The 14182-nt window shown below is 47.9% G+C and overlaps 6 protein-coding genes across 6 annotated transcripts; 2 read left to right on the top strand and 4 right to left on the bottom strand.

The window, feature by feature from the left end:
- Positions 1–713: 713 nt before the first annotated feature.
- On the bottom strand, positions 714–2632 carry ANOM_001258 (Zn(II)2Cys6 transcription factor; the record flags this gene model as incomplete). Its single annotated transcript, XM_015546515.1, has 2 exons — positions 714–2138; positions 2231–2632. The coding sequence occupies 2 exons, from the start codon at positions 2630–2632 to the stop codon at positions 714–716; spliced, it is 1827 nt and encodes a 608-aa protein (XP_015411402.1).
- Positions 2633–3026: 394 nt separating this feature from the next.
- On the top strand, positions 3027–3982 carry ANOM_001257 (nucleoside-diphosphate-sugar epimerase family protein; the record flags this gene model as incomplete). Its single annotated transcript, XM_015546514.1, has 2 exons — positions 3027–3278; positions 3332–3982. 2 exons carry the CDS (start codon positions 3027–3029, stop codon positions 3980–3982), a joined length of 903 nt encoding a protein of 300 aa, XP_015411441.1.
- A 565-nt stretch (positions 3983–4547) lies between these two features.
- ANOM_001256 (thioredoxin) lies at positions 4548–4941 on the top strand (the record flags this gene model as incomplete). Its single annotated transcript, XM_015546513.1, has 2 exons — positions 4548–4573; positions 4644–4941. The coding sequence occupies 2 exons, from the start codon at positions 4548–4550 to the stop codon at positions 4939–4941; spliced, it is 324 nt and encodes a 107-aa protein (XP_015411442.1).
- Positions 4942–5461: 520 nt separating this feature from the next.
- ANOM_001255 (uncharacterized protein) lies at positions 5462–6579 on the bottom strand (the record flags this gene model as incomplete). The annotated part of the gene is made up of 5 exons (XM_015546512.1): positions 5462–5652; positions 5705–5769; positions 5827–6209; positions 6267–6377; positions 6433–6579. The coding sequence occupies 5 exons, from the start codon at positions 6577–6579 to the stop codon at positions 5462–5464; spliced, it is 897 nt and encodes a 298-aa protein (XP_015411439.1).
- Positions 6580–8014: 1435 nt separating this feature from the next.
- ANOM_001254 (phthalate transporter) lies at positions 8015–9877 on the bottom strand (the record flags this gene model as incomplete). The annotated part of the gene is made up of 8 exons (XM_015546511.1): positions 8015–8138; positions 8198–8659; positions 8711–8927; positions 8990–9142; positions 9200–9317; positions 9366–9494; positions 9550–9589; positions 9672–9877. The coding sequence occupies 8 exons, from the start codon at positions 9875–9877 to the stop codon at positions 8015–8017; spliced, it is 1449 nt and encodes a 482-aa protein (XP_015411440.1).
- A 1653-nt stretch (positions 9878–11530) lies between these two features.
- Positions 11531–12442, bottom strand: ANOM_001253 (SGNH/GDSL hydrolase family protein; the record flags this gene model as incomplete). The annotated part of the gene is made up of 1 exon (XM_015546510.1): positions 11531–12442. One exon carries the CDS (start codon positions 12440–12442, stop codon positions 11531–11533), a length of 912 nt encoding a protein of 303 aa, XP_015411438.1.
- Between the last annotated feature and the right edge of the window lie 1740 nt (positions 12443–14182).

Here is a 14182-nt window from a genome sequence, read left to right as displayed (position 1 = left end):
ATTGTTTCAACAATTATGAGGCATTCTAATGATACTATGAAGGTCTTTTGTCTACTCTGACAACTCCGAATCCCTCGGTGCCTCGGTTCCGCGTGATCTCCCAGTTCCCTCGGGGATTTTCTACGTTTGATATTTCTTGTACTAGACTATATATACTGCCCTTTAGTGAATATATTTAGATATATAGTCACCGGCATCTGCTCTGTATAGACTGCTTCGGATTTCATAGCTATCCGCGCAGAGACTGTAGATAAATAGAGTAATATCATAACGGAGGAGACTACACAGGGTAGATGGCCTGTCACTAGGTAAGAATACATAGGCGGAGTAGAAGGATTCTATTATTGACTAGATAGTAGAGCTGATACCGATGGACTGATTCCTGCCCCTTTTCCAATGCCTGGGACCGCTTTTTGTCATATAGCTTGGAAACCTCTCCCATCAGGAAGGCCTCAGGGATGAGGAATAGGACTGACTGACCGGTCAGGCGATGCCTTTCCAGCCCGGTTCAAGACTGCGAGAGGCTACAAGAACCAGGAGTTCGGGTGTTGCACGGTTGACGGGCCGATATCATATCGAAACAGTAACAGACAAGCTAGCGGCCTGCGTACACGAATGAATCGGAGTACTGCAGGTATAGTCTGAGTCTGGCCTTAACCACTCGGTCAGCGTGACAAACTGTTATTGATTCGTTTCGATAAACAGTTTGGATGTCAGCGCCTCAGCAACTCTCTGATCCAGTCCGTGCCCAGCCGACCATGCGCTGCTGCAGCCTTCTCGATGAAATGATAAACCGTCTTCAGCGTAATCCCGCCCTTCTGGAAATCTCGCCCAGACCACCGCTCAACCGCCTTCTGGAGCACTGCCCATGCCCTCTCCGTTTCCACTGACTGCCCCCGACCACAGAGCTCCGTCAACACAAACACCACCGCGTGCCACTGCGGATACCGTTCGAAGAGCCAGGCCCATCGCGTGGTCCGCGGGTCCGTCTCCAGCAGGTAGGCGAATTCCACCACTTCTATAGCAGTCATGAAGAGCTGCTCTCGCTTCGGATCCTCGGGTGAGATCTCGATCAGCGGCATTCGGACCGTCATTGTCCCCTGCGAGAGATGCGCAACTAGCCATGATCGCGCGAGAGCAAGTCGGATCACTGTCGCTGTGACCCATTGCGTAGGAATGGAGATATCGCAGTACTGGAGGTATCGATCTTGTAACTGAGTGCGAATTTGTTCGAGCTGGTGGAGACGCTCGTCTAGGAGGTGTGATGTATGGCCTTCGCTGGTGCTAGGCATGGGGCTGGAATTGAGAAACGAGCGGCGGTAGAGGACGGTCATTTCACAGCGGATCAGGCAGAAGGTCATTTCTGTGAATTCGATGCGTTCGTCGGGCGGTGTAGTTGGTTCCGGAGGTATATCTGCGTCGTTGATGTTCAAGGGTAGTCTGGTGTCGTAGCTAGACTCGGTGATTAATGTGCCGATGGCATGAAGCTCGGACGATTGACTATCCAGCAGATAGATCGACCACCACAGTCGGCGACGCAGTTCAATCTCGAAGGGGGTGAGGTCAAAGTGGGTTCCGTCGCGATGCAATCCTAGTCCCTGTGCGAGCCGATAAACAGCCGCAGTCATTGTCCAGACAAATTCAGCGTCTCCGGGAGAGCGTAGACAGGTGAGGAAGAGCACGGCGGCTTGGAGCACGGACTGGTTTCGTGTTTGGAGAAAGCCTGCTCGCGCCAGCGCTTGCTGTGTTGCGAATCGGTATCGCTGGAGGAGTGTGGAGTGATCCTGACCTAACTCCTCAGCGCACTGTTCGGGACTCATACTGGTGATGGCGGCGAAGTAGACGGCGAAGACCACCGCCTCCGAGGCTCGGTCAATGTAGCTGGTGTTCGTAGCTGTCTTAAAGAGAAGTCTATGTAGGGTTGGTTTATGAAATATCATGACGACAGGTGCGACATTCTCCTCGAAAATCTTCCATAGTATCTGACTGTCCCTCACGCTGGGATGAAAGGCCGATAGCGAAGATGCGATGGACGAGTAGCCAAAGAGGAACTGATTACCATTCTGTGAATACTCTCCACATTCGTCTTCATCAACATCATTCTCGGGCGAATCCACCAGGTCTTTGAGCTCCTCAATCTTTTACACAAAGATTTGTTAGTATGAAGGTATCCACAGCCCAGGAAATAATTCAAAGTAATACATGCCTGATTACCAAGACTGATCAGTACCTCATGCGTAACGTACCGAGTGGAGTCTCCTTCCACAATCAACTTGCCATGCTCATGTTCTACGTGACGGGCATTGTTTGCAGCCAAAGGGGCGTTCGACAGGACAAGGGCATCCTGAGACGTAGCAGCGGAACTAGCAGCAGAATCAGGATCTCCGCGTTCCTGTGTCATTTCTCGGAGCTCCTGCTCTAGACCCTTTAAGCGCGAGATAAGCTCGGCCTTGAGGGGCCGCTTTTTACGCCGAGGGGCACGGCCGGGGCCTGGAAATACACAATCCGAGTTGGACTTCAGGCAGCTGTCACACGGCTGGGTCTTGCTACATCGGACTTTTTTCTGGTTGCAACGATGGCAGCTACGTGGGGTTGACAGAAGGCCCTTACCGGGCTGCACGGCGTTAGCCATGACTGGTGATGCAGTAAATTGGCCAAAGGGAGAGGCGAACGTTATCAGGATGGAGATCCTCAATACACTATCAAGGGCCTACTTGATAATCCGGGGTTGAAATAAAGCCCGAGATCGACTGCTTTAGTCAGACATTCCTGGTGGCGACGAACCATAGACCCACTAACTGCTTGCATTAATATGTACAAGTAAATTTTAAGGCGCCAAATTGGACTAACTCGGAGCCCTAATTATTCTTGCTTGCTCAGCTCGGGCTTAGGAGAGCCCGAGGGCTGAGTAGAACTACCTCAACTACCCTAACCCTGTATCCTCGAAATCGTTTATATTTGCTTCCAGAGATACCTAGAACGAAGGCAGATACTATCCTTTTTACTTCTATTCTGCTTTCCGCACAATGACAGCCGTCTTAATCACCGGTGCAACCGGTAAACAAGGAGGTTCTCTCATCAAAAGCCTCATCTCCCGCAACGCCCCCTTTGAGATCCTCGCCGTCACGCGAAATCCCACCTCCACCTCCGCTCAAAAACTCCGTAGCCTCTCTCCCAGCATCAAGCTCGTCGAAGGCGACCTAGATAACCCAGCCACGATCTTCCAAAATGCCCAGCGTCTAACCTCCTCCCCCATCTGGGGTGTCTACAGCGTCCAAGTGAGTATTCGCTCCCCCCAACGCACCCACCCACCTCATTGACCATCCCAAAGGCAGCAATCGGAAACAACGCCGAAGAAACGCAAGGCAAATCCCTCATCGACGAAGCCCTCAAACAAAACGTCAAGTTCTTCGTCTACAGCTCCGTCGACCGCGGCGGCGAAGAGCACTCCTACACCAACTCCACCAAAATCCCCCACTTCATCAAAAAGCACAACATCGAGCACCACCTCGTCGACCGCAGCAAGAACACTTCCATGGAGTGGACGATCCTACGACCAACCGCCTTTTACGAGAACTTGACGCCCGATTTCTTCGGAAAGGTCTTCGCGACCTGCTTCAAGATGGCGCTGAAGGGGAAGAAGCTTCAGATGGTGGCGACGAGCGACATCGGGCATTTCGGCGCCGATGCCTTCCTGAATCCAGATCAGTATAAGGGGCGCGGTATATCGCTGGCAGGGGACGAGCTGAGCTTTGACGAGATGGAGCGGGTTTTCCAGCGGAGCAGAGGCGAGTCACTGCCTATGGCTTTTCGGCCGGTGTGTTTGTTGTTCATGGCCATGATGAAGGATATGGGGTATATGTTTCGGTGGTTTTATGACGAGGGGTATGGGGCCGATGTGAGGGCTTTGAAGGAGGTTCATCCTGATATGAAGGATTTTGGAACTTGGTTGGAGATGGAGAGCGGGTTTGTGAAGCGGTGATTCTGGTATGCCGGTTTCTTCGAGGAGTTCTACTAGAATAATGTGTAGACTTTCAACTCTGTACTAATACTGCCCTAACTGAACATGTGCTTGTGGGAGATTGACGACGATACAATAGGACTTCTTAGTAGAAGTCATCCAACAGTGGATACGTATTCATGTCTACAAAGATCTTGAAGTTCAGATACTAAACTCACACACAAATGCTGGAATATCTAGACCTGCTCAAAGAACATCTCAACATGCTTTGTTTCTGAATGGAGTGAGCTCTGTACAAAAGATCTGCACGGCTGAAGGAGGGGCAGATAGTGGGTATCCAGATGCATTAGCGGCAAGTTCAGAGCCCGATGATTCGGCAACTGTGTTTTTTCAGCTTTATACACAGCCATTCCCTCAACGTATCGGCAAATGTGACGGTCTAAGCGAGGTGGGGTGCAAGATCGACTTGAGATCTGTATATAAACAATCCATCCCCTTCCCAACACCACCTTTTTTTTTCCCTTAAAAAAAACCGTTCCCTCAATCCACCCTCCTGTCAGAATCAGATCCTCCTCAATATCTCATCATGTCTGTTGTTGCTTCAGTCCAAAGGTATGACATATAGAATTATAGTCCCCAGTCTCCCTTGGAATAAAACTAACCGTTCCCTGTGCTTCCTTAGCCACTCCGAGTTCCAAACTCTTATCAACTCGGGCCAAGTTGTTATAATCGACTTTTGGGCTGAATGGTGTGGTCCTTGCCGGTTCATAAGCCCGGTGTTTGAAAAATTGGCCTCCGACCAAGTGTTCAGTTCGATCAAGTTTGTCAAAGTCAATACGGATGAACAGGTCGATATTGCGAGTGAGGTTGAAATCAGGTCCTTGCCAACTTTCATGGTTTTTCGGGGTGGCCAAAAGCTGGATCAGCTTGTGGGTGCTAACCCCCCAGCCCTGGAGCAGCTTGTTCGGAAATATGCATAAATATTCTGGCCCTAATTAGATAGATATGCTGTCCGGTGGTCAGGAAAGGAGAACCATCAGGTCAAGCTGTATGAGATCGCTGGCTTTTGATGATCAAATGCCTAGACCTTCCTCATGAGCTGTGTCATTCGATACTGCTAGTATTATAAGTGCAACCTTTATGGCTTTAGAATGAACTGTAGAGTACGGTTGGTCCCTATTTCCTTTGGTGGTCGGTGTAGATTAGAATAGGATGGTTGAATATAGATACGCTATCTACTGTTTGACTCATCTTAATATCAAAAGTGAAGGTACTTTTGATCATTAGGTAAGTAATATTATGTATATAATTAATGCACAGGGGCGGTATTGGCTTGCCTATGCTCGCGCAGGACTGAAGGTATATAGCAATACCGAGTCGCAAAAAAGAAACCCAGATACAAACAGGACTCAGCATCTTGTGCATAGCCCTCACTTGAGAACCATTGATCGACGGACAGTGACTGACAGCACAAGTGCTAGTCTTTGGTGATGGAGCTCATCAGGCCTCTGGCTTTAACGTGTCACCAGTCATTTGAGAGTCGGTTAAAGGGGTTAAATGGCATTTTCCGAGTCCCTTTGCCTTGGATTTGGTAAACATGGAGAAGGCGGGTCGCATGACCATAAAACTCCCTGCTATGATGCCTACGCTGGTTTCTATGTCGGAAGTTATTGCGACCATGGTTGTTTCGTCTGGTTGAAGGGTTAGATTTGATCGCAAAAGATACAAAGGGCGTGTCCTTACACAGAAAACTTTCCTCCGTCATTAGATGTACGAAAGGGGCTCGAGCGATGACGGCGGCAAGTGCCCTGTAAGGATTAGTTAGTATATGGAAGAGATAGAATTCGGGCTTATGGGAGACGAACAGGCAGCCAAGTCCAAGAAGGCCAGCAATTGCGATCTTGTCGCTGCGATCCAGCAGGAGATGGCTGATGAAGAGCGCAGGTAAAATGCCGATAGCAAGGTCGAACACGGCATCTATCACACTATAGAAATATATGATCTTGACCTCGATGTCATTGTGGCATATCCCTTGACCTGACGTTTTGTCCCAATAATAGGAAACGGGGGAACATTGAAACGTGGCGAAGAAGAACAAAAGAATGCCCGTCAGGGTAGATAGGACGATGATACCGTAGAGAAAGCGCAAATGGACCTTGCTGGGGGCAAAACGAGCAAGTGTAAGGCCGATGGATACCCTCATGATTGTAGCGGTAACCGCGTAGGATAGCTGACCAAGCCACCAGCACTATATAGATAGGGGATCAATGTCTTATATCTGCGATGAGAAATATGTCACACTCACCAGCATCGCGCGTTGGAAATCCTTGGGTCGATCATGAAAGTCCTCCGTTTTCCGACCAATACCATATACTCCCCCGATGATCCCACATAAGGCGAACATGAAATTGGTTATCTGATTCCGTGTGGTCAGCTATTGATACATGAATCCGGTGTTGTGGGAAACTCACCATGGCAGCAGCCATGAATCCATCGTCCCATCCAAAGCGATTCACAATTCGGATGCGCACATAACATCGGAATAGGACCGTGATTGTCGCTAGACTCCCTAGTACAGCCGGAACGACGACAACCCCAAGGCTTCTACCGTGTAGCATGATGGGCACGGCGTGAGGTGTATGGGTACCTGCGTTGCTTGGAAATAATGGGAGGTGTAGCTGATTAGGAGGATAACTGGTTCATTATATGGCTATGTTACCCCAGAAAGTCTCTGGCCTGTAAAGTTTCTAGTCGCTTTGAGGGTCGCCGGAAATCTTCTCCGAGTCAACGATCAGGACTGATCGGACGTTGTGAAAGAGATCGCCACGGGCCACGATGATAGGTCATAGTGGCTAACCTAATTATTGCCGGACTATTGAAAAGGATCGAGAATAAGCAAACCTCGCGTGGTGTATCATAGTGAGATTTTAAATACGTATAAACATATACAGATAGTTGCCTGGACGCGTATCTGTGAGTACTCCAAACTGCATTACTCACCGATCTAATGAACCTTTGGCTAATATTTGACCATGGATTTTCACGCCACTCTTAGGGGCGTCCTTCTGGGCCTTCTTACAGTCTTGACAGGCTTGCAATCTGTCGCCACCCTGCAAATGGGACACATTCTCATGAACATGACTTTCATTCAGCCGCAAGGGACTTGACAATATGCATATATGTGTTGTTCATCAACAGATACTGCTTGGAGACATCGGTCAACGACCCCTCACATAGCTCGGTTGCACAGTAGATAATTATAATCTTTTCCATACTCCCTGAAATATATTGTATTTCATATATGTCGTACAATACTTGAGAAATAAGGCAAGTATGCGGCTAACTACAACGCCATTCCTGGTAAACTGACTCTATTGGTATGTTGTCGCGCAGATAACCATGAGCCAACCTTTGGTTAGCTCTGCCAACATATCTTTTATGGGGAACTGCTTTATAACCTTCGTGTGTGATTCTGGTAGAGGCTTCTGCTTTGAGATATCTTGGCAACGCCGCCCTCGGGTGCGAGTTAGGGGAACAAAAGTCTATAAAGAGTTCATCAAAGGCCTGCGCATACGAGCACAGGCATTACGTATCCCTGAGCGCTGCAGATATGACATATTTGCCCCAGAGGCCGATCAATTACTGCTGTGCATTGGCTGTATACGCGTCCGCTAGGACCAAGAGTCCCTGTACATTTTTCTTTCTCTGGGAGATTAAGTTCATCCCGTGGATTGATCATAAACCTACCCCGTAAAGATTTCCAGTATACAAGCAAGGGGAGGGGAGCTGACCATTAGCTCCTTGGCGCCATTCGCTTAAACATTGTACGAACATGATGCACAGTATTGGATACATCTTAAAATTAACTCATTTTGCGGAGAGTGAAGTTAATAGCAACGTCCCTGAAGTCATAGCTTTCGATATGATATCAGCCGCCTTGTTCTTATCATGACGTATGGTGATGGCCTTTACATAGATCTCGATTTTTAGAAGAAAATTGATCGGTGAATTGCCCCATACCACATAATTTTAAGCATAGTCCTTGCAGCCTTCCTACAATGTGTATCTGAACTCAGCCGATCCTTCGAGCAGCATCAGGCCCCGATGAGCTCTCCGATTGGCAAAAACGAAGTACACGCTCAAAGCCAGTACCAACACAATAATCAAGGCTGATGCACTATTGTCATATGACTCAGGTTAGGGATGCTATCTAAGAGGGACAGACAGGGTACTCACACAAGATTGGCATAGATCCCAGGATAATATTCAGGTGCATCTTGGGAGCGGAAGACCAAGGAACCTGCGATTCCACCAACCCCACCCATTCCGATCATCATTGCACTCGCAAAGGCTCGTTTCCACTGACCACGGATATTGCCTGCCTGGTATGCCAGAGCAGTCGGTGCGCTGGCGTTTACTCCTCCTGTCACCAGAAACACCCCAAAGTATCGAACACCGTTGCCTTTGGCTAAACCCATCAGTGAGATCCCCACTAGTTGCATTAAAGCGTTGACGATAAGAATTGGCCCGCGTAGCCGGTACTTGTCGCCAAGCCAGCCTTCAAAGATCATGAGAATGCAAGCCCATACGTATGGTGGTGCACTCAGATACTGCGATTCCCCGACGCCAAACCCCATCCCATTGCGCAAGATCAATGGAAGAAAGTATCCGATGGCGTAGGTCACAGTCATCAGGCAGCTAATCTTGCTGTTAGGTTGTCTATATCTATGTTTGGGGGAGATTCAATACCAGAATATAAGCCCATAGCCCCAGAGCCGAATGTCCGCCGCATGTCGAAGAAAGTTCTTGATCGAGAAGTCTTCGGGCTCAGCATCTCCTCTGTCTCTATTCACCCGGCGGATGACGAAGGCACACTCTCTTTCACTGAGAAACCTCCATGATCGATGTGCTTTGTCTGGAAAGTCTACAAGCATCACAAATGCTAAAAGGCCTATAGCAACGTGATCTTTGCGAGTTGGAATATTCCTAAGTCAGCCCTCATACGCGGGAATCAAGGTGGATCATGACAACGGACCACGCCTTCAATGATAAAAATCCATCTCCACCCTGCAAGATTCTCAACGCCATCCATGTGGGTAAGCCCATATGCAAGAATGTTGGCGATTGCTTGAGAAAAGAGACCAATTGAGTAGAACACTGAAAATCTCTTGTGCATGTCGTCTGAGTCATGTTAGTGTCGCCATATTTAGGAAACGGTCGTCCCTGTTGCCACTTTACATCTAGAATACCAGCATGACAATAAATATACCACGCCTGGGAAATAGCCACTTTCAAAGACTCCCAAGAATACCCGCGCGATGAGGGCATGCTGCCATGTTTTCGTGAATCCCATGCCCTGGAGATAATGTTAGCTATTGTCTATCCTAAAACGTCGAGAACGTACAATTGTAATGCCTCCCCAACATATAACCATAGTGGTCAGGAAGTTTCGTGGGCCAAACTTTCGAATTGTAGCGGTTACGAATGGCTGGCAGAGTACATATGGTATGAAAAAGATGAGCATTACCAAAGACTTAGACAAACCGGTTAGACAGGGTAATCATGTTATGTCGGGGTCGGAAACTTACATAGCGATATCCTTCAGTCATTTTCAGATCCTCGTTCATCCTGAAACTGTCAGTGACTTCCATGCGGAAATGAAGTAACGAGGAGAAGAATAGAATGAACGGTTAGTGCGCAACTATCCTACCCTGCTATTGAGGCAGTCGACACATTAGATCTATCCATCAAGCTGATGCAGTACCCGAGTCCGGCGATAACAACAAGCCTTCGATCGACACGATGGACAATCTTTCTTTGCTCCTTGTAGGTATATTCTTCATCATCATCAATGTTTGTCGGTCCATGCTCAAGCTTGTTAGTGGGAAAGTCTTTCTCGTCGGAATATGAAGCCATGATAGTTAAAATAAAGTCAATGGTAGCGAGAAATGTCCAGGAATCTATCTGCCTTTATAATTCCCATTCTTGGGTTCAACACGGACTCATCCCGCAGACTGTCTCCTCGCCTATCTATATGGGCGTAAAAGGATCTAAGTGGCCACCAGGGCTTGCGATAAGCACTCTTGGAAGGATTAGGTTGGCGGTTCGTGCGTGCTACTTTTAGAGCCCGAGCATACAAGGTGATGCTCCTCTCTACTCCTTGAACTTGAGAGTGTTCCTGGGCTTTCATGACTGGATCTTCAAATATTTGTATAGACATTGTACTCACGATATGTTAAATGCATTGTCTGCAGTTGGAAGCTCTATGGTTCATGTATGTAGGGCTACCCGAACGTGTCGTGCTTCTTATCCAAATTCACTACTCATCTCGGCGCTAGATTTAGTCGCCGTACTACTAGCAAACCTACAATACTACTGTTATAGCATGAGTACCAAATTGAAATGTTCCAAGTGCCGAGAAATCATCCGCTTAGCCGATTGCCCAGGTGTGATTTGGCAGCCTTTCCCCATGTCGAACGTAGGTAGGTGTACAAACAGCCTGATTTTACCCCAGACCGTTTTTTCAGATCTGCAAAGTGCGGAATGTTTAATCCGGATAGAGCATGGAATCAGTCCGCCAGATACACTATGCGGAATCGTGGATTGATATGTTGCCAACTTCGGAGCGAGGCTAGGGCACTTAGGTATTTCTTTAGCCACTTTCTACTGATATGGTTGATTTAACAATTATCTTCCTGGTATCCCCCCTAACCAGCCGATGACATGTATAAAAGCAAATTACTCTTGCTTGATAACTTGGCGTGGTGCTCATATTTTCTGTATCTCCGCCATATATTTCCATGACGAGTAGGGAAGTTTTGGACGAAGGGTGGAAATATATTTATGAAGCACATACGTTTTGTATGTTCCGCACCACGGAAAGATGCTCCGCCCCTTTCTTATCTTTTCTTTTTTGCTTGCCTCTCCTGCCCAAACGCATTGACTGCTGTTACTGCGTTGTCGTCCTTTATCACACAGGTTCTCTGCTAATCTCGGAGTTCGCCCCGCAAGAGTGCGGAACTTGCCGCTGTCTTGATTAGAATGTGGGGAATGGGGTACGAGTACTTCATCTAGAGACATACTGTATGAAAGCTTATGTACCAATATCTGGACAATAGTCGGATTAAAACACGAGATTTATCATTTGTTGGAGGGTGAGTCTGATCCACTCACTGAGATTGCCGGACAAAATGTTTCACAGCACATTTTCATCCCAGCAATTGTCAGTGTGGCCGAGTTGGTTACTTCAACTTGGCTGCCTCCCATTATTACTTTCTAGCTTTCTTAAATGTGCATATAAGCCAGGACTAACTATGCAACAAAAGTATTCCCATAAGCATGAAGTCTTCTATAAAATGGTTCATCATTTCCAAGGAAAGCTCATCCATAGCATTGGCGAGTTGCCACCAATGGAACCATGCGGGATTCTGTCCTGACCCCGATGACCTTCCATATAGACTGGGCATGCAATATGCATAGGAGCCCATCTCTGTACTTTGTGACGCAGTAGATGGATAGGAGTGAGACTGGTGGTGGTTCGTGTTGGCCTGGAGATAAAAAGTAGCCGGCTTATAGTATCATGTCTGGTACCCCCTGCGGAAGACTACCAGTACCTTGAAGATTGGATAATCCAGACAATGGCCCGCCCGTCATGATAGGAATAGACAGCGGAAAGGTCCCAATGCTGAAACTTTGTACCAGAGTGAGTGTGAATGCACGAGCAATCTGATATTCGCCCTGGGCATTTGGGTGAAGGCCATCATAACCCACTGGACACGCTATCGGCGCGCAATCATAATTCTCGTGCAGCTCAACCAGTTCAACTGGTGAATCCAGGGTGGTCCATCCGGGAATCGCCTCTCGTAATAACGCATTATATGTATTAGTGCTGAAGGGGAGATCTTCCCGGCCGCTGATAAAGGTTCGCTGGGGGACGTTCGCGATAGCAAATTTAAGTCTCGGATTAGCTGCACGGGCATTTAGAATAAATGTTTGCATGCTGTCCACGGTACCTGCAGCGTCGCTGTGGAACCAGGCCATGTCGTTGAAGCCCAGCATCAGAAGTATCAAGTCGGCAGGGTAGGCAGCGAGAACATCGTATATTAGTCCTTTATCTATTGCGACGGCGCGGCCCCAAATCGCAAAATGGTCCTTATCAAAGTCCTGCGACACACCGGCTGCGTATCCTCCACTCGTTCTGATCTCACTCGTCCAATGCGGCTCTTCATTGCTTGATGGCGTTGCCGGTAGCGAGGCCAAGTCCGACTGTGCTGTGCCATTGTATGGCCCTACAAAGTCTACAGGAAGGCCTTGGTCTTTGAACCACTCCCAGAGACGAAAACGCCAGGTCCAGTCGCCCTCTCGGCCTTGAGACATGGAGTCACCCACAATCATGACCTTGAGCGTGGGCTCTAGAAGGCCATGTGTTGTCATCCAACTGCCCGACTCCTCCTCGGCCGCGTCTCTCATGGAAGTCATCATTGTCAACATAACCAAAAGACACGTGATCGCTAAGCAAAAGTAGAGACTGGAAACAAGCCTTGGGGCAGAAAGCCGCCTCAGAGGGAGGACCATGATGTATCGTACTCGCAGATGTGAGATAACATTTTCTGGTGAAGTACGGGGGCTTTGCTGATTTTTACTGAGCGAGAATTTGCCCCCTGGACACGCTATCAATAGGGCTAGTAAGCCCTTGCAAGGGTAGCTAGAACAATGTCCATATCATGGCCTCCGATTGTGTAGGCACAGATGTTTTCCTTTGACTATAAATGGTATGTGTTTCTCCGGGTGACCACTCGAGTCACAATTTAGTCGCATTCGCTCCTTCGCTTAGAGACTACGGATGATAAATCACAAATTGAAAAGCGCACGATGTAACCATGTCGATGATATGATTGAGCATTCAACGCCACGCCATCACAACATAAATTAAATCACATGAGGGGAAGTCAGAACCCTAAGTTCTAACTCATTTAGTACCTTGATAATGTGAGAAGGGAAAATTCCCGGGCGCCCCTCCATGTCCAAACAGAAAATAATTCAAATAAACTCGGTTCTCTTGCATACTTTCCCCTGTCTTAGTGCATTTAGCGTTTTCCTCGGTACCTCCATTTGATACGGTCCGATGGCCGGATTGGGCTACTGTACCCTTGGTTTGCGCGCTATCAAATCCAGGATGCGAACCACTAATGACACCAAATACGAAAAGTGGGACAGAGCTCGATCGCCATGATTCGCAGCAGACCAAGTTGTCAATCATGTCTTGACGTCAAAGACCCTGGTGTCCTGCTAGCAAATGTCAAACTTGACTTACTACGCGAATTCTAAGAGGAAATTTCTGCACCGACTTGCATCGACCGACCACCTATCCGATTTCACAAATGAATTAGTCCCACAAGTACATTCATGAGTTCGGCTAAGCGATCGGTGTACCGGATCACCGTTTTGCGGAATGCAGTGTGTAGATCATGGTTTGATTTTGGTCTAGATCACTCGATCACTGCCGTATCGGCTATTTGACTTGTCAATCAGTGCTTCCTTTTCTCCAACCTCCCATTAGAACGTTTCATTCTCGTCCTTCACGTATCTCATCCCTTACTCGCAGTTTCATGCATGGGATCTAACCCAAGACTCAGTCACTCGTTACTTACCACGCGGGCCTCGGACGACGAGCTACATCCAAAAAACAGTAGCTTCAGCTCCGTGGAAAAATATATTATATCAGTGTTTGTCGCCATCACCTGGTACAATGCTATTGAGTTGATCGTTTTCTGTCTGTCGACGTTCAAGTTCTACCGAGGATGGTATTTCTGGAGCTTGTTCATTGCGTCGTTCAGCCTCTTCCCAATATGTCTGGGTTACATATTCTACATTTTTTATCCCGGGATACCGTATTATCTCTCGATCTCCTTGATCATTGTGAGCTGGTCTTGTATGGTAACAGGCCACTCTCTCGTTCTATGGTCGCGATTACACCTTATCATACACTCTCCCAGAGTGCTCCACCTGACGCTTGCAATGATTATTCTTGACGGATTCATACTACATACATCCACGGCCGTCCTACTGTACGGGAGCCACTCACATAATGTCCTCATGGCGAGCCGGTCTACGAGAGGGTATAATATTATGGAGCGGGTTCAGTTGGTAGTGTTCTGCGTCCAAGAATTGGTGATCTCCGGCATATACCTGTGGGAAACGGCAAAGATGCTGCGCTTGAAT

Source organism: Aspergillus nomiae (assembly GCF_001204775.2).
Source record: "Aspergillus nomiae NRRL 13137 chromosome Unknown contig00013, whole genome shotgun sequence".
Taxonomy (NCBI): Eukaryota; Fungi; Ascomycota; class Eurotiomycetes; order Eurotiales; family Aspergillaceae; genus Aspergillus; species Aspergillus nomiae.
Note: the sequence above shows the minus strand (reverse complement) of the source record. Positions and strands in the feature narration are given on the sequence as shown.